General features: G+C 46.7%; 1 protein-coding gene across 1 annotated transcript; it reads right to left on the bottom strand.

Annotated features, from left to right (window-relative positions):
• Positions 1 to 13175: 13175 nt before the first annotated feature.
• On the bottom strand, positions 13176 to 24124 carry SYT5 (synaptotagmin 5). Its single transcript, XM_056863184.1, has 8 exons — positions 23974 to 24124; positions 23095 to 23276; positions 20445 to 20564; positions 19769 to 19936; positions 18898 to 19065; positions 16792 to 16909; positions 14849 to 14982; positions 13176 to 13546 (listed from the first exon to the last, which is right to left on the bottom strand). Exons 1-8 carry the CDS (start codon positions 24122 to 24124, stop codon positions 13337 to 13339), a joined length of 1251 nt encoding a protein of 416 aa, XP_056719162.1. The 3' UTR covers positions 13176 to 13336.
• Positions 24125 to 25317: the final 1193 nt, after the last annotated feature.

The raw sequence follows: 25317 nt of genomic DNA, 5'->3' as shown, positions 1-25317 counted from the left end.
GATGACCTCTGAAGGTCAGAAAATGCATGCATAATCAAAACAAAGCCCTGAAGAAGTGGGGGGTGACCATGAGGGAAACAGACATGCATAAAAGGCCTTGGTTTTAAATCCCCCCCCCCCAGATTATCAGCCTTCCGTTCTGCACCATGCACTGCTCTCAAACCACAAGGGACATTCGAGAGCAGGCAGAGGTGCAATCTGGGAAAGATGCCGCTCCAAGACTACATGGAGGAGAAGCATTCCCCTGGGCATATGATAGTTCTTTGGATTGTGGCCCGTTCTCCTCAAAATACTCTGAGACAAGCGATCGGAGAGGGGGAAAAGGCTAACAGTGGCCAATGGGGGAATATCTTCATAAATGAAGCCCCTATTTCCGCTGACTGTTCACCACATATTCCACAATACATACACAAAGATTACATTACTGCACTAATTTGGACTTGGGGCACAAGTCCTTAATTTAGCATAAACGTCACTGGCTCGAATAAGCGGGTCTCGCTTCTGCAGCAACCTAAATAAACCAAAGGGATTTATTCCATTAAATAACTGAATAGGGAGGGACCGTGGTTCAGTTGTAGAGCATCTGTGTGCCATGCCAAAGGTCCCTGGTTCAATCCCCCGCCTCTCCAGTTAAAGGGACTAGGCAAGTAGGTGATGGGAAAGACTTCTGCCTGAGACCCTGGAGAGCCGCTGCCGGTCTGAGTAGACAATACTGACTTCGATTGACCAAGGGTCTGATTCAGTATAAGGCAGAGTCATATGTTCAGTACTGTTCTCGCACGGTTTACCCTGAAGATAGTGATCTTGACAAATTCGGCTTCCTGATTTGGGGGCATGCAATACACAAAAGTGTTTACAAATAAGTTGAACCCCCCTCCCCTAGGCAAAAAAGAAATGCAGGGATCCATCCCTTTTTCCTGAGCTCAAACTTGCCCTTCCCATCAGTGAGTTCACCCCTCTATCTGCAACTCCTCCATCACAACCACCATCATTTTCCCCTGCTATTCTGATACACCTTACACTCCAAACTGCACCGACCCATTTTATTCCCATATTGCAACCCCTAGTTTCATGCAGACTGAACACATGAAGCTGCCTTCTACTGAATCAGACCCTTGGTCCATCAAAGTCAGTATTGTCTACTCAGACCGGCAGCGGCTCTCCAGGGTCGCAGGCAGGGGTCTTTCACATCACCTACCTGCCTAGTCCCTTTTAACTGGAGATGCTGGGGGTTGAACCTGGGACCTTCCACATGCCAAGCAGAGGCTCTACCAATGAGCCACAACCCCTCTCCATGGCTCTCCTTCTGCACCACAACAGCCGCACTCCATGGCTCTCCAGGGTCTCGGGCAGGGGTCTTTCCCATCACCTACTTGCATACTTTAACTGGAGATGCTGGGGGTTGAACCTGGGACCTTCTGCATGCCAAGCAGAGGCTCTACCAATGAGCCACGGCCCCTCTCCAGGGTCTCCATGGCTCTCCTTCTGCACCACAACAACCCCTCTCCATGGCTCTCCAGGGTCTCAGGCAGGGGTCTTTCACATCACCTACATGCCTAGTCCCTTTAACTGGAGATGCCGGGCATTGAACCTGGGACCTTCTGCATACCAAGCAGATGCTGTACCACTGAGCCATGGCCCCTCTCCATAGCTCTCCAGGGTTTCAGGTAGAAGTCTTTCACATCACCCGCTTGCCTGGTCCCTTTAACTGGAGGTGCCAGGGATTGAACCTGGGACCTTCTGCATGCCAAGCAGAGGCTCTACCAGTAAGCCACGGCCCCTCTCCAAGGCTCTCCAGGGTCTCAGGCTAAGGTCTTTCACATCACCCGCTTGCCTGGTCTCTTTAACTGGAGATGCCGGGGATTGAACCCAGGACCTCCTGCAGGCCAAGCAGAGGCTCTACCAATGAGCCACGGCCCCTCCCCAGCACACAGCATTTACCCTATTTCGGTTCTGCTCCCTTTTGCGCCAAATGCCGCATTCACATAGCTCTCCCGTGGAATCCCAAACGTGCCCCGCCCGCTCCTTCCCCTGCAGCCTCAACTCGTGTGAACGCCCGTCCCCGCTACCCGCACCCTTCCCGCAAAGCCCTCCTCTCTGCGCTTCTTCCCGCTCCAGTTGCCCCTGCCTCCGAAGTCCCGCCCTCCTGATGGCCGTGACCGGCGGGCCTCCCGCCCAATCGGGTCCCGCCACAGGCCGCGGGAGCCAATCAAGGCGCGTGGAAGGAAAAGGGAGGGACGAGGCGCCTGGGCTGTAGGCGACGCCGTCTCCATGGCAACGGGGCCTGCGGGGATGCGGGCGCGGAGCCAGCCCTGGATTTCCTGGCTCTGAGCCTCGCCCAGGGGGCTCCCTTGTAAACAGGGTAGAGGAGGGTAACCCCCCCCCCACACACACACACATGTCTCCAACTCCACCTCGCAGCAGCCTCTGAGAGCAGATTAGGGCGACTCTGTAATGATCCTTAGCTCCTGTGCTGATTTCCAAACCTCACGGGGTATTTGCACAGTGGTGTCTTTATTTCTACCACTACCTGGAGGTTGGCAACCCTAGCAGCGACAGGTTCAAAAGCTGGGAATAACGGCAGGATTGCAGGGTAGTTGTCCGTGCACAGAGATACTGGCCTCTGTGCACGGACAACTACCCTGCAATCCTGCTGTTATTCCCAGCTTTTGAACCTGTCGCTGCTAGGGTTGCCAACCTCCAGGTAGTGGTAGAAATAAAGACACCACTGTGCAAATACCCCGTGAGGTTTGGAAATCAGCACAGGAGCGAAGGATCATTACAGAGTGCAGATATTTATATAAATTGCTACAACATATAACATGGAGTCACGTGTGTGTGTAAAGTGCCTTCAAGTCGCAGCCGACTTATGGCGACCCCTTTTTGGGGTTTTCATGGCAAGAGACTAACAGAGGTGGTTTTGCCAGTGCTTTCCTCTGCACAGCAACCCTGGACTTCCTTGGTGGTCTCCCATCCAACTACTAACCAGGGCCGACCCTGCTTAGCTTCTGAGATCTGACGAGATCAGGCTAGCCTGGGCCATCCAGGTCAGGGCAACATGTCATAACTAACCACGTACTATTCTTAATGGGACCATTTAAAGGATACCCTCTGATCTAATTCCTTATTTACACTTTTTATCAATTTTATATTAGGTATTGATCTAATAATGTTAGATAGGATAAGAATACATTAATTAAAATAGTATTGGATTAGTTCCATTAGCAAAAGTTTATACAATTTATTTTTAGATAGAAGAGGGAGAGGGGGAAGTCAATTAGTGGTCAATTTAGTAATATTATTTGATTCTTTAGTATTATTATTACTCTTTAACATTGGATATTGTTTTATATGTTGATATTTTAAATCAAGAAAATAAAAAAATAACTAACCACATACTATATATAACAAACACAACAAACTATTCTACTATGTACAAAATCTATAACATCAATCTAGCTGGAACAAGCAGTCTCTGTATCTTTGTCAGTCTCTATGACACTTGCAGTTTTCAAGAACAATTATTTCTTCAGGCTTTAAAGCAGTGTCTCTGAAGTTATGAAACCAACGTAAGATGATGCTGAAGAGTAAAGAGGGGATACGGCCATTTCAAATTCTTTCGCTTAAATTCTTCATCAGTCCCTCAAAAGTCAGTCATCACATGATATCTCCAGCTTGCATATTACATGCTTGCCCCGAATTTCTGCGGGATAGTAACCAGTTCCCATGCATGGTAACACAATTGTGTAGCAGCTAGATTGATGTTATAGATTTTGTACATAGTAGAATAGTTTGTTATATATAGTATGTGGTTAGTTATGACTCTATGTTATATGTTGTAGCAATTTATATAAATATTTGCACTCTGTAATAATCTTTTGTTCCTGTGCTGATTTCCAAACCTCACTGTAGTAGCAGGAGATCTCCTGCTATTACAACTGATCTCCAGCCGATAGAGATCAGTTCACTTGGGGAAAATGACAGCTTTGGCAATTGGACTCTATGGCATTGAAGTCCCTCCCCTCTCCAAACCCCGCCCTCCTCAGGCTCTGCCCCAAAAACCTCCCGCCAGTGGCGAAGAGGGTCCTGGCAACCCTAGTCGCTGCAGCTAGCGCAAGAGCAAACCAGACTGCTGCCCTTCACTTAATTTGGCAATCATTTGGCATTTGGCAAATCTTATATCTCCACCACTTAGGGTTGCCAGCTCTGGATTGGAAATACATGGAGATGTTGGGGCGGAGCCTGAGGAGGGCGTATTTGGGGAGGGGAGGGAGTTCAACGCCATAGCATCCAATTGCCAAAGCTGCCATTTTCTCCAAGTAAACTGATCTCTATTGGCTGAAGATTAATTGTAATAGCGGGAGATCTCCAGCTAGTACCTGGAGGTTGGCAACCCTAGAAGGGAGGGACTTCAATGCCATAGAGCCCAATTGCCAAGGTGGCCATTTCCTCCATGTGATCTCTATAGGGTTGCGATCAGTTGTAATAGTAGGAGATCTCCAGGTAGTACCTGGAGTTTGACAACCCTACCACCATTACTACTAATAGTGATGTTAATATTTATTGTTGAAGTTGCTGGCCATTAAAAACAAAGACATGTGAAATGCATAAGAGCATTACGCATTAATACACACTAATCCTGAAATGGAACATACACACACAAAAACAATACATGCATTGTTTAATATGGACATCAACCCAGTGCTAACAATTAGCAGTCTTTGTTTTCTCGTGGCAGCTACTATACTGGTGTTCATAATTTTTTTTAAAATTGGACCTACAGAAGAACCCTTACACAAAAATTTCCAACTCTAAGCACCACCATTTCCCTCTCCTGGTACAAAACCACATTCCAGCTCTGCTCTTCCTAGCAGTGCTTGTTTATTTAAAACATTTAAAGCCTGTCACAAAGTAGCTAAAGGTGCTGGAGATTTCCTAGAACATAATATGTGCATATAGAAAAAGATTATTTTGAGGGTACACACATGGACAAATGAAGCTGCCTTATACTGAATATAATTATAAGGTCCTTCAAAGTCAGTATTGTCTACTCAGACTGGCAGCGGCTCTCCAGGGTCTCAGGTAGAGGTCTTTCAGGGTAGATGTGTGTGTGTGATGTGCCGTCAAGTCGCATCCAATTTTTGGCGACCCCGTAGGGTTTTCAAGGCAAGAGATGCCCGGAGGTGGTTTGTTGTCGCCTGCCTCTGCATGGGCTGAGAGAGTTCTGAGAGACCTGTGACTAGCCCAAGGTCACCCAGCAGGCTTCATGTGGAGGAGTGGGGAATCGAACCGGGTTCTCCAGATTAGAGTCTGCCACTCTTAACCACTAGGTAAAGGTAAAGGTTCCCTCTGCAAGCACTGGGTCATTCCTGACCCATGGGGTGACATCACATCCCAACGTTTCCAAGGCAGACTTTGTTTGCGGGGTGGTTTGCCAGTGCCTTCCCCAGTCATCCTCCCTTTACCCCCAGCAAGCTGGGTCCTCATTTTACCGACCTTGGAAGGATGGCAGGCTGAGTCAACCTTGAGCCGGCTACCTGAAACCGACTTCCGTCGGGATCGAACTCAGGTCGTGAGCAGAGCTTTTGACTGCAGTACTGCAGCTAAACACTCTGCGCCATGGGGCTCCTTAACCACTAGAGAAGGTATGTTCTTAGATTGAATTCATACATGCCATGTAAGATGTTTTCCAGGCTTTCTCCCACTCTTGATATTCCCATGTGAGAAGCAGAAAGGCAGTTTAAATCTGCTTTCTGTCAGGATTCTGAACTGACTGATGACCATGTGGGAAGGGCTGATGTGCAATCTCATTTCAACCTTCTTGAGCTTCACCAATGCGTAAGTGACATGGGCCTTAGACACGTCTTTAATTAACACTCAACCCCCTCGCTCATTTTTATATCTTTGTGTATTTCCTCCATCTGCGTAGACACCCCCCCATGTGCAGACTTTTTGCTTTGTTCTTTCATTTCTACAGATCCATCAACAACAACCACATCCGCACACACATTTCCCCCCCCCCAATTCGGTTTCTCTTTGTTCTGCCCCTTAATTGTCTTCAGCAAATTAAACCTCCAGGAATGAAAAAAGCTCTTGATCCTCATAACACAAAGCCCATTTTTAGTCTGGGATTGGGAGGGATTTGCTGGGGCCAAAGGATATTTAATGCACCAGCCCGTGCCGCGCGCAACCGGCAAGGCTCTCCCCGGGGTTCTACTCAGGCTGTTCTGACAGGTGGCTCTCACTTGCTCTGCATGTGCTTCTGCCTCAGGCTGGGACGATGACAAATTAGGAATGCTTTTGTGCATAAATAACTGCCGGGATGAGTGTTCAGCAGCCTCTTTGGAAAGAAACCATGTCGCCTTTTCATTGCCGTGAAAGGTCGCCTCCATATATGGTGGCAGATCTACTATGAAACTAATGAAGTATTAGGGTTGCCAACATCCAGGTAATAGCAGAACTGATCTCCAGCCTATAGAGATCAGTTCGCCTGGAGAAAATGGCTGCTTTGGCCATTGGACTCTATGGCATTGAAGTCCCTCCCCTCCCCAAACCCCGCCCTCCTCAGGCTCCGCCCCAAAAACCTCCAGCGGTGTCGAAGAGGGACCTGGCAACCCTAATGAAGCTTAAGCTTCAGGGGCCCTAATTCCGGAGGGGCTAGGGTTGCCAACTGCCAGGTAGTAGCAGGAGATCTCCTGCTAATTCAGCTGATCTCCAGCCGATAGGGATCCAATCACCTGGAGAAAAATGCCGCTTTGGCAATTGAACTCTATGGCATTGAAGATGGATTATTTCTAGGGTTGCCAACCTCCAGGTACTAACTGGAGATCTTCTGCTATTACATCTGATCTCCAGCCGATAGAGATCAGTTCACCTGGAGAAAATGGCTGCTCTGGCAATTGGACTCTATGGCTCTGGCAATTGGACTCTATGGTACTGAAGTCCCTCCCTCCCCAAACCCTGCCTTCCTCAGGCTCCACCCCAAAAACCTCCTGCCGGTGGCAAAGAGGGAGCTGGCAACTCTAAAGAGGGACCTGGCAACTCTGAGAGACACTGTCCTTCAGTGTTACTCCTTTGAAGATGCCTGCCACAGCTGCTGGCGAAACGTCAGGAAAGAAAATACCAAGACCACAGTTACACAGCCCGGATAACCTACAAGAACTAATTATTTCTCTTCAATCACCTTAGTATAACTACATGGAAACTAGTGGGTGAGGCAGTTCCTTTCTCTAGTACAGCAGTATAGTCACGTTTTTGTGGATTTGTCAACTTGGGTAGCCAAGCAGGGGATCTTTTAGAATCTGCAAACATTTTAAATGAATCAATACACTCAAATGAGCAACAGCCAGTTTTCCCATGATTGCAAATCTGTGACTCATGCTGTGGTGTAAATAGACAGTAATAGTTCAGCTGGAGTTGGGGGGCATGGAATAACCCATCATTTACCTTTATGTAAGAAGAGCCCTGCTGGATTGCATCCAAGGTACATCGTTTCCAGCATCCTGTTTTCCCCCACACTGAGCCAACCAAGTTCCTGAGTAGGCCTACAAGTGAGACGTGAAAGCCACTGCCTCTCCTTCTTGTCTTCCAGTAACCGCTATCCAAAGGTAGAGGTAGACTGCTTCTAAACAGAGATGCTCCATTTAGTCATCATGGCTAATGTCCATTGACGGATCTGTCTTCTGTGATTGTCCAACGCCCTTCTAAAGCCATTTAAAGTTAGTGGCCAACAAATGCATTTTGTGAAAAGTATTTTGTGCTGAACCTATTGCACATTGGGTGTGCCCAAGTTGTAGCATTATATATGTGTGAAAGAGTTTTCTATCTGATTTTTCCACACCATGCATAAATCTATAAACTTATATAATTTATGATCATTGGTTGTATTTTTTCTAAATTGAAGAGCTGCAAATACTTTTTTTTTGTGAGTTGGAGCAACCAATATTTCAAATGCAACCACACCACATTATAGATCACAATATTAGCCACCCCAAATTCTTTCCTAATAATTCCTAACATAGAATTTTAGAATATCAGTAGGAAAGACACAAGAGACATCCAGAAGAAACCCTACACTTCACACATATTACATGGAAGAATATTATGTGGAATACTTTGTATGATTCCCACCACAGCCCTTACCAAAGACAATGAGAAGGAACGCATTTGAAATATAGAGATCTCTTATTTATTAACAGACAAAGAGTACCGCTTGGTCAAATACATCAATATTAAAAGTGGTTTCAAAAGGGCAGTATAGACAGCTTTGAAAGAACAGCACCTCTAAAAGGGGTAATTCAGAGGTCTAAAGGGGTTAGGAACAACACACATCAAAGTTACAAAGCCTTCTGCGCTTTAGTATACAATCCCTTCGGTCATTACATTTACACAACTCCTCAAAACACAGAGGCGGCCTTTTTTCAATGGCGGACACATTGAACGAGGCATCTACATGCTTGCCAATGCCAAAAGATAGAGGATGGACGCTAAGTGAGAGATGGAAATGGAAAGAAGATGAATTTGTTAGCTGGGGTCAGGGGGGACAGTAATATGGAACAGCACCCACCAACAATTAAAACGAGGGCCATCTTAAAGGACCATCTTTCGAGTATATTTTTCTAACTATGAAGGACTATGAGGGACAGAAAGACAAGATGGCGGCTCAGCTACCTGAAAGGAACAACCGTTGCTAGAACGTATTAAATGGTATCTCGTGGCGCGACCACCACCATCTTGAATATTTCTCTGACACTAATACTTGAAAATAAAAAAGAGATTTAAGGGGTTAGGATTGTATTTCAGATGAATTTGAGGAGGTCAGCACAATTGTTTTGAAATTAGATGGGGATGGATGTGCAATTCTATCAACACTGCAACTATACAAACACATTAGCAACAAAATAAAATGGCCACCATGCCCTCCTTTGGGCAATCAACCTTGGCCTAGTCTTTTTCTTAGTTAGTTTGTTTCCTTTTTGGTTTCATTTTTACATCCCTCTTCATGGTATGGAAGGGGACCGATTTCTGCATCTCCACTGTTAGGTTTTTTTTATTATTTAAAAAATCCACTGGTTACAAAACTGACGTTGGATCAAGAGTTCTGTTACAATTTGAAAGAACTCCAGTTCGTAAAAAAGTGTTGAGATGTGTTTCCTTTCTCGGTTGAAATAAAGTAGTTACTTAAAAAAACGTGCTGGAGGTGCTAATACTTGGTAGCTCTCATTTTGAGGGCCGTGGAATGTTTGGTCGTATGACAGGATGATCTTTAATTCTGGAGAGAAAACAGAGCTAAGGCCTAACTTTGGAGCCTCAACCACATGAAATTCCCCACAAGATCCTAAATCCTACTCAATCCCCACCACCACCCAAACCCCTGAGTCTTCTAGTTCCAGGTTACCTGAACTGCCCTTTGCAAGCATCACTTGGGCATATTCTCATTATATCTCCCAGTTTCCCCTCAGATTATATGGTAGTGTGATTACCCTATCTTGAATAAACCAAGTATTACTTGGGCATCAGCTTTCTAAGCCATAAATGTGAAAATGAGTCACACAGGGATCTCATCCACAACCAAAATAAGTTCCGGAGTGCATAGATCCAATTGTGAGCAAAGTCCATGTGTTACCATAATACACAAAGGTATCGATGCTCCCCTTCCACAGCAGTAAAATTTGAGGAAAGCTCACTGTCTTGGTTATACATGCCATACTCCAAAATTTGGACTTCTGTAGATTGTGGATGAAAAAAATTGATAAGCAGAACATCCATGGTCCTGTACGGACCATTCTGGCAAATGTGCATGCCCCATTACGTAACACAGCCTGCACTGGTATGTCACCTCTCAGAGGCTGCCTCCGCGCATGGTTAAATATTGCACTAGTGTGCCATTAAAGCAGTCATTAGTAACTGGTTTTCTCCTGTGCGGAGAAGGCAATCTAGTTGCAAAGGACTTGTATAGTGCCATAGTCCCCCAGTGTTATCCAAGGAGGCATGGATGCAGCCAAAATGGCAATGGCTTGTAAAAAGACATTTCAGAGCAGAGAAGTGTTCTGCATAAATGGCTTATCACACGCCAGTCCGGTACAGTCCTGTGACCTGCTCTCTTCTCTCCCACCATTTGTGCTGAGCTGCAGACAAATATGGTTCCTAAACATTCACAGCCATGGGACATAGGGTTGCTGCCCGCCTCCGAGTGGGGCTGGAGATCTCCCAGAATGACACTTGATCTCCAGATGGAAGAGATCAGCTCCTCTTGAGAAAATGGATGCTTTGGAGGTTAGGCTCAGTTAACTTCAGTAACACAATGCAGATCCTTGCGCTGTGGTGGCAGCTGCTGCCAAAGCAGCATTTCAAATAATCTGTGCAGCCAATCAAATCTCCAGTAGTCAATCAGAATGCTTGCTGGACCCGCCCACTTCCTAAAGACACTTGGTGGGTGCCAGAAAAGGTGTTGTTGGGCACGTTGGGGACCCCTGCATTAGACCCTACAGAGGTCCCTCCCTTCCCCAAACCCCACCTTCCCTATGCTCCACCTCCAATTCTCCGGGAATTTCCCCCAACCCTGAACTGGCAACTCTAGGCCACGTCTGGCCAGGACCCATAAAAGATCTCCCTGTCACAGAAGTCTTTTAATAAACTGGTTTTAGAACAGGAAGAGATTGTTCCCGCTCCTTGCCTTTTGCCCCATCTGTCCTTACTTTAAAGTAAGGATTTTGAAAGTCATAATACTGGTTTCTCTCTCCAAGAAATGAAGGTATGTTACTGTATCTTAACAAGATGGAATTCTGCTACAACCAAAACCAGGATGTAGAAGTCAGTCATTTTGCCTCCGCTGAAAAAAAGCAGACAAACGTATCACCAGCATAATGTGAGCCTTTCTATACAAATGACTAATACCTTCTCTCCGAGAATGGTTGGTTCCTTCTTTTGGAAAGTGGATCTCATCCACAAGTTACCCTAAACTGAATGGATTTTAAATTACTTCTAGCACCCGAAACTCACTCGTTGGTGTGTTCAGTAGATAAAGCCAGATGTTCAGGGCTGAGGTTAGTCTCAAATATGAGTTAGATGCAAATGAATGATAAATGTGTTATAATGCTCTATCAACTATTGGGGGGAACCAGGGGGGGGGAATTCCTAATATTAATATCCATAGTTCACATTTGATTTTTTAAAAAATGTTATAAATGTCATTCTTTTTTTAGTTTCCTTTTTTAGTTTCTAATTTATATTCTGGCAACTAAAAATGTATTTTTCCCCATAAAATTGGAGTATTTCCCCAGATATACAGACGTATTTTCACTGTGGCAGCAAAAGTAGAAAACTAGACTAAAACCCGCATGAAACCTTGCCCAGAATTGCGATTTCAGATTTATGCAAGTTGAACACCAGTATTTGTATTCAGGCTGGAAAGCCCAAATGGTTAATAAGAATCAAATTTCAACTTAATTTCAGAGCTGCTGGAAGCTGCTTGCAGTCCTATGTGAAAAATGTATTTCAGTCGTTGAAAAATTCAGAACCTGTGTGGTGTTGTGTTGTTAGTGTGGTTGACTAAGATCAGGGGGCCCTGGTTTCAAATCCCAACAGCCCTGAAACCTGAACCAGTCTCTCTCTCTCTCTCAGTCTAATTTATCTCACAAGGTTGCTGTGAGGATAAACTGGAGGAGAGCCACCTATCTTGCTTCAAGCTCCTTTGAGAAACAGCAAGGTAAAAACTGTAATAGATATCTAGACAGACAAAAACCAATGGATCTTGTAAAGCTGTCATAGCAAAGGTGTTGTAAACATAGTCTGGCCTATGGAAAACCATTGTAAATTCTGTAGTAAACTTCCTGTTAAATTTTTCTTCATATAAAATGCATCAAACTGGTTGCTAGTTGCTAACAAACGGTAAACCCATTGCAGTTGTATAACAAACCAGTCTTAATCTTGTAGCAAAAATGTAAACATGTTTTTTAACATAACAAAGGTAACTTTTGTTGGGTAAGAACCATTAGTAAATCGGTAGTTAACCTACTGTATGTCCACAAAAAGCATAGAGCAAATGTCTATAATACCCATATCGAAAGTTTCATAAATATGTTGTAAAACATGTGTTAACCATGCCATAAAACTGATGAACGGTTATGTTGGAACGGTTATAATTCAGCAGAAATAATGTAGGATAAATTGTATGAACACCTTAATGCATTGGATGATACTTAAAACTCTACTATTCATTTTACATCAAAACCCATAAAATGGTTGTAATCTAAAAAAAAAATCCTATTACAAACGTATGCTAAACATATCCACAGTAGTTTGATACTGAGGGCTAGTTTTTAAATGTCTGACAATTATGTGAACAGTTTGTAATAAAATCATTAGGATATTCTACATCTATGTTAAACCTATTTACCAAAGTTTTATGTATGAGGCCCACACACAACTCTTTTTTTGTTATAATCTTATTCTGATCCAAACATATTTTAGGCAGTCAGTTTGCTCAGGAGATCCACATTTTAAATATTTCATAATACAATGACCCAAAAAAGTAAAACTATTTTAGTCATAACGTAAAACCATCTTCAAGTTACAGAAAATCTATTTTAAAACTACGTTTTATAATATTTTTGGCCTGTTTCCCCTAACTTTCCAAAGCAGTAGTATAATACAATGTACAACAAAGTTGTAGAGTTAATGTTACCAGGAACACAACCTGTTGCAACCCTTTAGTAAACCGATTGTAAACAAACTGGTAAATGTTATTTACAATAGATTTACGTTATGAGATCTAGCTTTCAAACGTGGCACCGTAGTACAATATCCAAAAGGTATACGAAACTGCAGCCTTTTACCAAAACCTTTAGCGAATGTAAAATTTTTTGTTTTTAAGATAAACCGTACGTTTCTTTCAGGACTGTTTTTAAAAACTAGCATAGTAATATAACATCCAGCTATTTCGTTAGGTTAAAAGTAAAAAAGTTTGCACTCAATACTCAGGTTTCAAAATGCAACGTGTTGACATCTGAAACCCAAACCCCTAAGCCTGCACAAGTTGTACTGTAAGCCTCATAGCAAACCTATAGTAAATCTCTCTCCCACGTTAAACTACTGTGCAAGCTTCCTTCCATTTTCACACAGTGGATAAAAAACAGCGGATATTTTTTTTTCTCTTGGAGATGTTTGTTTGTTTGTTTGTTTGTTTTAAACAGGAAATGGCTCTGAGAGAAGACAGGCTCACAGGCCACCCCAACACACACACGTATTTTCAGGGGCGCCTCACCCACACACTCCCATTCGCTCTGGACGGGAGAAGGAACTGTCGCCGCAGGGTTCGGCCGAGAGGAGAGGGCCATCAAGAGGTCTTGATGCCAACCACCGCATCCACCTCTTCCTCAGGCTGCAGTGTGTGCCACTGGGCGATGGGTCTCCGCGGGTTGGCCAGCATGTCGGACCAGTGGCGCAGCTCGGCGCCCGTCGCGTTGCATCCCACGAAGACCTTCCCGATAGCTTCGTTCTTGCCCAGCTTGTCGTAATCGAGGACCGTCAGAACCACCTGGACTTTCTGCCACAGAAGGAGAGACCACGGGATGAATTAATTGGAATGCCGAAGTCGAAGGGCGCAGAACATTGATAAAGCCTCAGGAGGAGCGCAGGATTTTGCAAGGGGACATGTGATGATAAATGATGTGAATCTTATCCCTTCCTCTGTCTACTGATTTTGCCCTCCAACACCCTCTCAATACCTCTTCCTCCTCCACCTTGGATTCTGGATACATGCATTTGGCCAAATAAAAGCAATAGGCCAGGGGTGGGGAACGTCAGGCCCGGTTAGGGTTGCCAACTGCCAGGTAGCGGCAGGAGATCTCCTGCTAATTCAACGGATCTCCAGCCAATAGAGATCAGATCACCTGGAGAAAAATGGCCGCTTTGGCAATTGAACTCTACGGGATTGAAGTCCCTCCCCTCCCCAAACCCCGCCCTCTTCAGGCTCCGCCCCCAAAATCTCCCCCCCCCCATTGTGAAGAGGGACCTGGCAACCCTAGGCCCGGGGCTGGTTAAGGCCCGTGAAATCATCTGCCCCCTCCTGTGGACTGGAACAGCCTCTATTCAAAGCGGATGCGAGTTTGTTTTGCCGAGAAAAGGAACCTTTCCCCCCCTTGCAGAAGAGTCGTTAGCTATGGAGCTGCTAGGACCGCCCAAGAAACTGTGTTAACCCTTTCCCGCCCAGGCCATGGAGAAATGTATTCCCTCGGGACTACAAGAGGGCTGGGGGTGAAAGTGGTGACAATGGAGGGGTTAAAGGGGGCAGGGCCAGAATGTGCGGGTGGTGCGGGGGCAAGTTCTTAGCCAGTGTGTCCTCATTTCATCCCTGCAGGCGGAGGTAGCAGGATCTGGCTGTAGAATCTGGCACCGACCATGTGGGGCAGGAGCAACTCCGGTGTGTGGCTGGACGGCTACGCTGGTGCAACAGACCATCCTGTGCCACCAGGTGGGCGAGTGCACCACCAGTTGGATGCCTGCCTGCTTGCCTGTGCCGGGGGGGGGGGATCATCTGGGGCAGCTGCCTGCTTGGGGCTTGGTCGGCTAATTTTTAAGTCGATAATTTTGTATGGCCTGCAAATGATGTTATAAATATCCAAATTGCCCTTGGTGGAAAAAAGGTTCCCCACCCCTGCAATAGGCCAACATGATGTGTAATAATGTGTTTTGAGATCAGATTATAAAAACACGTGAACTAACACTTCAGAAAAGCCATTTTTGTGTCCCGGGTGAAAATACATGTAGAAATAATAAAAATGAATAAAACTCTGGTGACATACTAATTCATTTGGGTGTAGTGGAAAAGAGGAGAAGACTGCCTTACCTGGATTTGTTCGAAAGGCACCTCAAAACTGAAGGACTCATTGTAATAGGGATTCAGGGTGTTTTTCTTTATAGTCGTTTTCTTCTTCTTGATACGTTTCCCTCCCTGCATGAGGTGGATTTTAACATAGGGGTCTGGAGAGAGGGAAAGAGAGAGATCAGAATAAAGGGCAATGCATTATACCAGCAAAGGAGTTACAGTAGCTCTGCATCTTCAGCATCCCCACTCAGGACCAGTAATTTTAAAGCCACGTTGGAGAAAAACAAACAAGAAAATCGGATAACCTGAAAACTTGCATAGTACATTTTGAAACCCCAGTTGGTCCAAATTAAAGGTACTGCACATTTGTTCTCTTTTAAACCCATGGTGATTGGAAGGTGGACACACATCTGAGATGTAAAATAGGCCTTGGAGGGGACAAAGCCCATGGCTTTTTCCTATTTGTTACCCAGAGGTGGTCTGAAGTCTCTTCTCTCCCCATCTCCTGCCCTATCCCAATGGCCTGTTCTCTCCTACTTCCTTGCCCTGTTCTTATCATTCCCCCCGGGGTTAGATCTCTGGCCAAGTCACCCAACCAGCTATTTGGGGTGGCACAATGAGGACAGCTAGATGACATGGGGACTTGGCTCACTCCCAGTCATCCAGGGCAAGAGAAGTGGACACCGCTTCCCAACTCCCAACACCAGCCAGATGAAAACCACACTAGTGTTGGTGTAGCTGCAGGGCCTCATTTCAGACTAGGGTTGCCAGGTCCTTATTCATCACAGGTGGGAGGTTTTGGGAGCAGAGCCTGAGGAGGGCAGGGTTTGGGGAGGCAAGAGATTTCAATGCCATAGAGTCCAGTTGCCAAAGTGGCCATCCTCTCCAGGTGAACTCATCTCTATTGGCTGGAGATCAGTTGTAATAGCAGGAAACCTCCAGCTAATACCTGGAGGCTACAATACAATAGAAAGGGGCACCTCCATGCCTGTACCGAATAGGTTACGAGAACAGCACAGGAGAATAACTTTACAAAAATAGCAAAAATGACAAAACAATGATGGAATACATAAACATGAACATGAACTACTATACTGCTAATTTATACAATATATACAAAGCATGTATGATGCAGTCTCTATGCAACAGAATAGTATTCTTGGTGTATGTTCTTCTTGATAATGAAAGGTAAGTTCTCAAAATAATCCAGTAAATGGTATACAGTCAAAGTAATCCCAAAAATACAATTAATGGGAAAAGAAGTGGGGGGACGGCCGTTTCACAGTCTTTTCTTCAGCCCCAAATCCAATCAACTTTTATGTTTCCAAATTAATTCTCTGCCTAATGCATCATTAGGCTAATTCACTGGTTCCTTGAAGGATACTCCAAAGTGTGGCCATGTTCATGTTTATGTATTCCATCATTGTTTTGTCATTTAATGTCTAAACTCAATAATACCTGGAGGCTGGCAACTCTATTTCAGGCTCAGTCAGTGATGGGTGTGACAGAAGGCAATGGGCAAACTTTGTCTGGGGCAACAAAATACCTTGAACTGGGCCGGATTCCCCCCAACCCCCAAGTATGTGGAACAGCCTTCTGTGACTGTACCACTTCCCAATGCAGCAGGGAGTTGCATTCCTGAAAGCTCTCATTCCCTCACTCCCTACAGCACGTGCTTGTTGTCCCCGAGAAACATGGACTCGGTGTAGTAGTAGATTTATTACAGTCCTTAGTCCAATATATTAAAACACTATACAAAAATATTGCTCTCTTTAAAATGGTTAAAAACTGGTCAACAATATAAATTTAAACAATCAATCCCATCAACAACTTTTCATTCCTATTTAGATTTCCAAAAGTTAAATGCAACATGAACGCAGCAATCTATAGAGGATCTGACTCAATATAAGGCAGGTTTGTGTGGCTTTTGCTTTACCATCGATACCATAAAGAGGCATTCTTACCTGATAGCCCACCCACATCCATCTTCTTGAGGTTCTTGGCTTCTAGCACAATGACCGTCAGCTTGCCAGCCGTGGGGACGTACCGCAGTGAAAAGCAAACATCTCCCAGCTTCTCATGCTGTGGGAAGAGAAAGAGAGCCAATGCAGAGCTGGGATGGAGGGATCAAGGGACCGTATCCATCAACACCTTCAGAAAATAGCTTGCAGTACATCTTGTCAGATCTCAGAAGCTAAGCAGGGTCAGCCCTGGTTAGTATTTGGATGGGAGACCACCAAGGAATACCAGGTTTGCTGTGCAGAGGAAGGCACTGGCAAACCACCTCTGTTAGTTAGTCTCTTGCCATGAAAACCCCAAAAAGGGGTCGCCATAAGTCGGCTGCGACTTGACGGCACTTTACACACACACACACAGCACTCCTGGCAAGTGAGGATGACTGCGCATGGAAAACTAGAAGATCAGGGTGGGCGAAGGTGAGGCCATGCGTATGTATCACCTCATGATGCTGGACAGGCGCCCTTGCTCATGACGAAGAGACCGGGAGGATTCAGGGCCTAATGGGATGAGCTTCTTGGTGCAGAAAAAGGTCCTTGCTCAGTCTGTGTAGACAGCTAGTCAAGTGCAGCTGATACTTGGTGACGTGAAAGACCTTTCTCTCTCTGAACTCTCTCAGCCCCACCTACCTCACAGGGTGTCTGTTGTGGGGAGGGGAAGGGAAGGTGATTGTAAGCCGGTTTGATTCTTCCTTGAGTGGTAGAGAAAGTCTGCATATAAACCCCAACTCTTCTTCTTTCTCTGCCTGAGACCATGAAGAACCACTGCTAGTCTGAGCAGACAATACTGACCTTGATGGACCAGTGGTCTGATTGAATATTAAGGCAACTGCATGTGTCTCTGAGAAGGCCCCTGTGTGATGAATGCTTCACACACCCTGGTTATGATGTGATAATGGCAATCATCATACCGATAATGTGGTCTTCCTCAGGCAATGTTACTTACAGGGGTGATTGGGGTCATACATGAATACATACATGAAGCTGCCTTCTACTGAATCAGACCCTTGGTCCAGCAAAGCCAGGACTGTCTACTCAGACTGGCAGCAGTTCTCCAGGATCTCAGGCAGAGAGGTCTTTCACATCATCTACTTGCCTGGTCCCTTTAACTGGAGATGCCAGGGATTGAACCTGGGACCTTCTGCATGCCAAGCAGAGGCTCTGCCACTGAACCATGGCCCCTCCCCATTGTATGTTACCCTAGCCACGAGAGCTCCATTTTTCTAAAAGCTGTTCTCATGTGTTTGGGATAACAGTTCATTGACTCAACCAGATGAGCCACTGGGGTTGACCACATGGGTTTTTCCTACGGAAAAAGCACCCCTCCTCCTAGCAGGATGACAATCTCAGGATCAATATCCTCCTGACTGGCTCTGTCCCACCAATATCACTGGGTCACTTACATGTTACCTCTCCTATGCAGGAAGTGCTGATCAAAAATCAGGTAGGTGAAAATTAATTAATAAGCCATTAGCCACGCTATATTTCCCCAATGGGGCAAACAGTGACTCTCCAGACCATTTCAGATGAGGAAATGGCACGGCATGAGGAAGCTGAAACTCTCCCCTCCCCGTGTCTAGAGTCCTGACCCAAACTAGACCCACACACCATCTCAGAATTAAGTTAATTCCCAAGCCAGTCTGTTGATTGGTCCTGTGGACCTTTTTTTTTTTTTTTTTGCCGTCAAGTCACAGCTGACCTATGGCGACCCCATAGGGTTTTCAAGGCAAGAGACATTCAGAGGTGGTTTGCCATTGCCTGTCTCCGCAACATGCCCCTGGTATTCCTTGGAGGTCTCCCATCCAAATTCTTGCCAGGGTCAGAGCTGAGAGTGTGTGACTGGCCCAAGGTCACCCAGCAAGCTCCCATGGCCCAAGTGGGGATTCAAACCTGGGTTTCCCAGGTCCTAGTCCGACACCTTAACCACCACACCATACTGGCTCTCCCTGTGGACTTTATAACATGTTAATGGTTAAAAAGTGCCAGTCCATTCCCAGGTATTCCATCATCTCATCTGTGCTGACTTTGTGAAGGGGTTCAAATCTGGTTGCCTACCTCTTCTTTCTCTGCTGACTGCAGGTCCCGCCATTCTTCAATCACATGAGCCAAATCCACAGTGTTCATAGGGATGCGGATCTCACCTATGGCATCATGTTTGGAGAAGCGGTCAAAGTCGTAAACAGCCATGACGAGGGTCTTGCCTCCCAGTTCTGAATAGGGAACCTAAGTGAAAACACACAATGAGGTAATTCAATTGTTGGGCAGGAGTGAACATAAGAAAGGCTATGCTGGATCAGACCAAGGCCCATCGTCCAGCAGTCTGTTCACACAGGGGCCAACAAGGTGCCTCTAGGAAGCCCACAAACAAGACGACTGCATCAGCATTGTCCTCCCTGTGTTCCAAAGCACCCAATATAATGGGCATGCTCCTCTGATCGTGGAGAGAATAGGTATGCATCATGACTAGCATTCATTTTTACTAGTAGTAGCCATGAATAGCCCTCTCCTCCATGAACATGTCCACTCCCCTTTTAAAGCCTTCCAAGTTGGCAGCCATCACCACGTCGTGAGGCAGGGAGGTCCACAATTTAACTATGGGTTTTGTGAAGAAAGACATCCTTTTATCTGTTTTTAATCTCTCACCCTCCAGCTTCAGCAGATGACCCCGCATTCTAGTATTATGAGAAAGGGAGAAAAGCTTCTCCCTGTCCACTCTCTCAAAACCATGCATAATTTTATAGACCTCTATCATATCTCCCCTTAACCGCTTTCTTTCCAAGCTGAGTAGGTATGAGATGCGAGGTATGAGATGCGAGGGTCATCCCAAGAGGATGGAGAGAGGTCAGAGCAAAGAAGCAAGGGTATGGAAGTGGGGAATCTCCCAGAATTAGGCAACCATGGAAGAAGAAACTGACGGGAAAGTTACCTTAAATGTGAATGACTCGTTGAACGTGGGGTTGAGGGTTTTGCGATGGACTTTGGTCTCAAATTTCTTCTTCTTCTCTGGTAGTAGGAAGACTTTGACGTAAGGGTCAGAGGTGCCCCCAATGTCCAACGCGGGGAGGTCGGCAGCTTGTAAAATGCCCACCACCAGCTGGGAGAAGGACGAAAGGAAAAACCATGAGCAACATTCGAGGGAGACAGCTCCACCATTCATGATAAGCACATGCTTTGTGTTGAAAACTCCCAGATTCAACCTCTGGTACCTCCCGTTTAAAAAGCTGTGATTCTTTCCCCCAGTGGTTTTTATTGAACAGGCTGTGATTTGAAAGCACCAAGGAGAGGCCACCATGGTGGAAGCAGGGCTATTTAACCCATTCCCTCTGAACATCCCAATCAGCATTCTGCACCAGTTAGCCAATCAGTTTTCTGCACAGCCTAGCCAATCAGTATTCTTCTGATCTTGAGCTCAATTCAGTCTGATCTCGAGCTCAATTCAGTTTGCAAGCTTGTATGTCTGCTCAAAAAGGGAAGAGTGTATATGTACAGTGGTCTCACTACTCTAACTACATACATCTGCCTATCTTCACTAAGCTAGAAGGGCAGTATAGGAGTCATCTGCTCCAATCTGGGATGGTGAGTGGACTTCTCGCCGTCCTCACCTGGGTGCTTTGGAAGTCATAGTCAAGGGAGTACTGAAGTTTCCCCAGCTTCTCCTGAGGCTTTTCCTCCTTTGGTTCCTGCAACAGAGACGGGTCCAAATCCTCTATCTCGGGCTGGACCTGGAAAGAAGTATTCAGAACAGCCATTAAAGAAGCATGAAGACCAAAGACGGGAAAGAGACATCTCTCCCATCTTTCTCAACAGACAACTTGAAATTGGATATATGCTGCCCTTTCTCTGAGTTGTGCCTTTGGAGAGGAGAGCCCTGGAGTCTTTGAAATGATCCATTTATTTACAAATGTATAGTTTGAGTAGGTACTATGGGGCAGAGAAGCAAGCACACAGAGAGTACTATTTTTGCAGAAATATCTGGTCTCATATTCCTCCCCCCAAGACCATATCCCCCCAGCTGAAATGTTCTTGTTATCTTGTACACGTGCCCCTGACAAAGCTGGATCTGGCAGGTGGACATAACTCAGCTGCCAGATCCTTAAAACAACTGACGGTTCATTTCCCCCACCGATGGCAAAGACATGCCAAAACCTAACAGGAAAGTCACTTTGCTTGACAGAACGTCCAAGCTGCTGGGAACGCCGCCACCCCCTCCAGCTGTTCTGCTCTCTGCAACTGCGCGAGGACTGAATGTTTTGCAAATGTTGTACCCTTACGGCAACTGAAAACTGCACACCCACCACTCAGGGGCCACTACAGACAACTATATGCACGCATGTCTGTCCTTCATCTTTCCCCCCATTAATTCACATTCACGCTCGGGCGTCTGCTTTGCCCACGCATCCTGGGCAAATTTCCATTCCTGCTCTAGCTCCTTCCTGAGGGGTAGCGGCCTTTGTGGCAAAACAAGCTAGGAGTCCAGCGGCACCTTAAAGCCTAAAACGTTTATTCCTGCATGAGGCTTTTGTGAGTCAGAGCTGACTTCTTCAGATGCGCTCGTACAGCGGAGCTCCTGCCTGCCTGCCCTTCCCCTCTCACCCTTTACTGTCTCTTGAGGTTCCACTCATCCTTCCCCAAGGTCAGGGTGCCAAGGTCAGAAGCCAGCTGCTATGGGGGGATTAGACACCATGCTGCTTCAGCTAATTACAGCTCATCCCTTCCAGCCCCACAGGCTAGCAAGACTGCGGAGGCTGGAGAAATGCCAGAACTGGTGTTCGTAGAATCATTTGGAAGGGACCACCAGGGCCATCTAGTCCAACCCCCTGCACAATGCAGGAAATTCACAACTACCTCCACCCCCACACCCCCAGTGACCCCTACTCCATGCCCAGAAGATGGCCAAGATGCCCTCCCTCTCATAATCTGCCTAAGGTCATAGAATTCAGCATTGCTGACAGATGACCATCTAACCTCTGCTTAAAAACCTCCAGGGAAGGAGAGCTCACCACCTCCCGAGGAAGCCTGTTCCACTGAGGAACCACTCGAACTGTCACAAAATTCTTCCTCATGTCTAGACGGAAACTCTTTTGATTTAATTTCAACCCGTTGGTTCTGGTCCGACCTTCTGGGGCAACAGAAAACAACTCGGCACCCTCCTCTATATGACATCCCTTCAAGTACTTGAAGATGTTCTCCTAAATGTTCCTTATCTACTCTGTTCTTCAATGGTCTGTATGTGTGTGTGCGCCAACATGTCACAGCTGACTTACGGCAACCCCTAGGGTTTTCAAGACAAGAGACATTCGGAGATGGTTTGCCATTGCCTGCCTGCACGTCACAGCCAGGGTGGTCCTTGGAGGTCACCCGTCCAAATTCTAACCAGGGCCAACCCTGCTTAGCTTCTGAGATCTGACAAGATCAGGCTAGCCTGGGGCTATCCATGTCAGGGCTCTTCAATACTAGACACCCTGTGAGGTAGGCGGGGCTGAGAGAGCTGTGACGAGCCCAAGGTCTCCCAGCTGGCTTCATATGTAGGAGCGGGGAAACCAACCCAGTTCACCGGATTAGCCTCCGCCGCTCATGTGGAGGAGTGGGGAATCAAACCCGGTTCTCCAGATCAAAGTCCACCGCTACGAATGACCACTCTTAACCACTACACCGGCGTATAAACTAAATTTATCTATTCTTAATGGTGCTGCACTGGGAGATTGCCCTGGTCAATTTACATTTTGGTCAATTTACATTTTGGTCCGGTTCTAAGTTATCTACTCCAGATTACTTGTTAGTGTCAAAAGATATGGTGCCTCAAATTTCAAACCTTAAAGCCTAAAACGTTTATTCCCGCATGAGGCTTTTGTGAGTCAGAGCTGACTTCTTCAGATGCGCTTGTACAGCGGAGCTCCTGCCTGCCTGCCCTTCCCCTCTCACCCTTTACTGTCTCTTGAGGTTCCACTCATCCTTCCCCAAGGTCAGGGTCAAGTTAAACCTGAAAGTGATCACCTCCCACCTTGTATTGTGCTGTGATTTTAAAGACCAGTTAACGAAACCACTACACCATGCTGGCTCTTTGGCCTGCCTGCCCTCATCCTGGGCATCCCAAAGACTAAAGGAAAATACAGATGACCACTACAGGAAACTTTGGCCTCTATACTAACAGGGGCCACTACAGGCAACTCTCCCCATGGGGCTCCTCGTAGGGTCTTCCTTTCAGGGGAAATGTTCGCGTTGGGTCTCTTGGGAGGACCGTCAGCTTCTCACCTTGTCGATGTAGCTCTTGCCCAGCTCCTTCACCTCCTTCATGTTGATCTGGGCCTTCACTTTGTCCTTCCCTTTCTTCCCTTTCTTCTTCTTGCCGCAGCATTTCTTGCAGGCACAGAAGCAGCAGCAGAGGAGGAGGAGGGCTGCCACGATGAGGATGGAGGCCAAAGCCCAGGGCGGGACTGAAGCAGAGAGGAAGAGTTAAGGGAGAGGGGAGGCGGCTGAGTCTGGGGCAGAAAAACACCTGGTACTGATGCAGGGCTACCTGAAAGGCTAGGGAATGCGGCAGGGGAGAGTTTGGCCTCTGGGTTCCCTCTAGAGTTGCCAACCTCCAGGTACTAGCTGCTATCACAAACTGATCTCCAGCCGATAGAGATCAGTTCCCCTGGAGAAAATGGCTGCTTTGGCCATTGGGCTCTATGGCGTTGAAGTCCCTCCCCTCCCCAAACCCTGTCCTCCACAGGCTCCACCCCAAAAACCTCCCACCGGTGGCAAAGAGGGACCTGACAACTCTATTTAGGATCCAGTGAGAGATCATGTTCCTGCCTGCAGAGCGGCAATGGGGGTGGTAGGTAGGGTTGCCAACCTCCAGGTACTAGCTGGAGATCTCCTGCTATTACAACTGATCTCCAGCCAACAGAGATCAGTTCCCCTGGAGAAAATGGCCACTCTGGCAATTGGACTCTATGGCATTGAAATCCCTCCCCTACCCAAACCACGTCCTCTGCAGGCTCCGCCCCAAAAACCTCCTGCCTGTGGCCAAGAGGGACCTGGCAACCCTATCTGCCTCATGTTCAGTTGGATCCCATCTTGACCAGTTTGTGGGAGCCCAGTGTCTACTCTGGAACCAGAGTCTAGAGAAAGCCCGGCTCTACCTACTTGGAAGCTTGCCCAGTTTGTTCATGAACTTGTCCTTCATGTCTGAGAAGACGTTCTCCTTGCTGGGCATCTCGGTGGCGTTGAGGGATGACTCCTGCTGGGGCTCGGTCACCTCCGGAGCCACCATGGCTGACCTCCGGGCCTCGTTCATGGTTCAACCTGTGGGGCGAGAGAGAAAGATCATCGTTTGGCTAGTTTGGATTAGAGCTGCGAGTTCGAGCTGTTTCAATCCATTCAAAGACATAATCGCGGATTTTCAACAAGCATTCCCATTTAATGGGGGAAATTCGCTAGACTGGAACTCTTTCCCCAAACCTGTTATGATGCTCGTCCCCCAGGGCGTTTAACAGGACCACCAAGAGAGGGAGCTGGGGGAAGGGGACAAAACTCCCCCAGCCAAGTTGAAGTCAGGGTGGGGGCAGCAGGCACTAAATACCTCCTCCTCCTCCACTTATCTGTAGGATTACAGTCTTTGGCTTCAAGGTGGGTTAGGAGTAAGGTTGCCAAGTGCCCGGTGGTGGCGGGTAACGCATGGTGGTGGCGGGTAAACCCAAAAGTGACGAGGACGCTCTGGCAATCTCGGATAAAACTCTATGGAAACCATAGAGTTTTGGCCAAGATAGCTAGAGCGTCCGCGTCATGCGGGGTGTGTGCGTGCGCATCACACGCCACAGCCACAGCCTTGGAAAGCTCCCACCTGTGGAGCGATGAGGCCTGACAAGCCTAGTTAGAGGATGGCTTTCAGAGGCAAACCTGCAGCCTATGACTCCAGAGCAAAGGTGTCAAACATAAGGCCTGGGGGCCAAATTCGGTCCCTTGAAAGCTCTTATCCGGCCCACGAGGCAGCCGAGGCGGCCACCCACCCACCCCTATCCCACTGTGGGCTCGCCAGCCGAGGCAGCCACCCCTCCAGTCCTGAGGTGTCAATTATCAAAGACTGTTAAATAAAAGAAAATACTGCAAGAGTGTTGTTGTTTTAAGCATCTTTAGAATCATAGAATCATAGAATTGGAAGGGACCACCAGGGTCATCTAGCCCAACCCCCTGCACAATGCAAGAAATTCCAAACTACCTCCCCACCACCACATCCCCAGTGACCCCTACTCCATGCCCAGAAGATGCTGTCCCTCTCATGAGGTCATAGAATCAGCCTAAGGTCATAGAATCAGCATTGCTAACAGATGGCCATCTAACTTCTCCTTAAAAACCTCCAGGGAAGGAGAGCTCACCACCTCCCAAGGAAGCCTGTTCTACTGAGGAACCGCTCTGTTAGAAAATTCTTCCTAATGTTTGCATTTTAAGTCAAGTCAAGTTTACTGTATAAGGCCATAGGCCGTTACAATC

Source organism: Euleptes europaea, chromosome 18 (genome assembly GCF_029931775.1).
Source record: "Euleptes europaea isolate rEulEur1 chromosome 18, rEulEur1.hap1, whole genome shotgun sequence".
Lineage (NCBI taxonomy): Eukaryota > Metazoa > Chordata > Lepidosauria > Squamata > Sphaerodactylidae > Euleptes > Euleptes europaea.
Note: the sequence above shows the minus strand (reverse complement) of the source record. Positions and strands in the feature narration are given on the sequence as shown.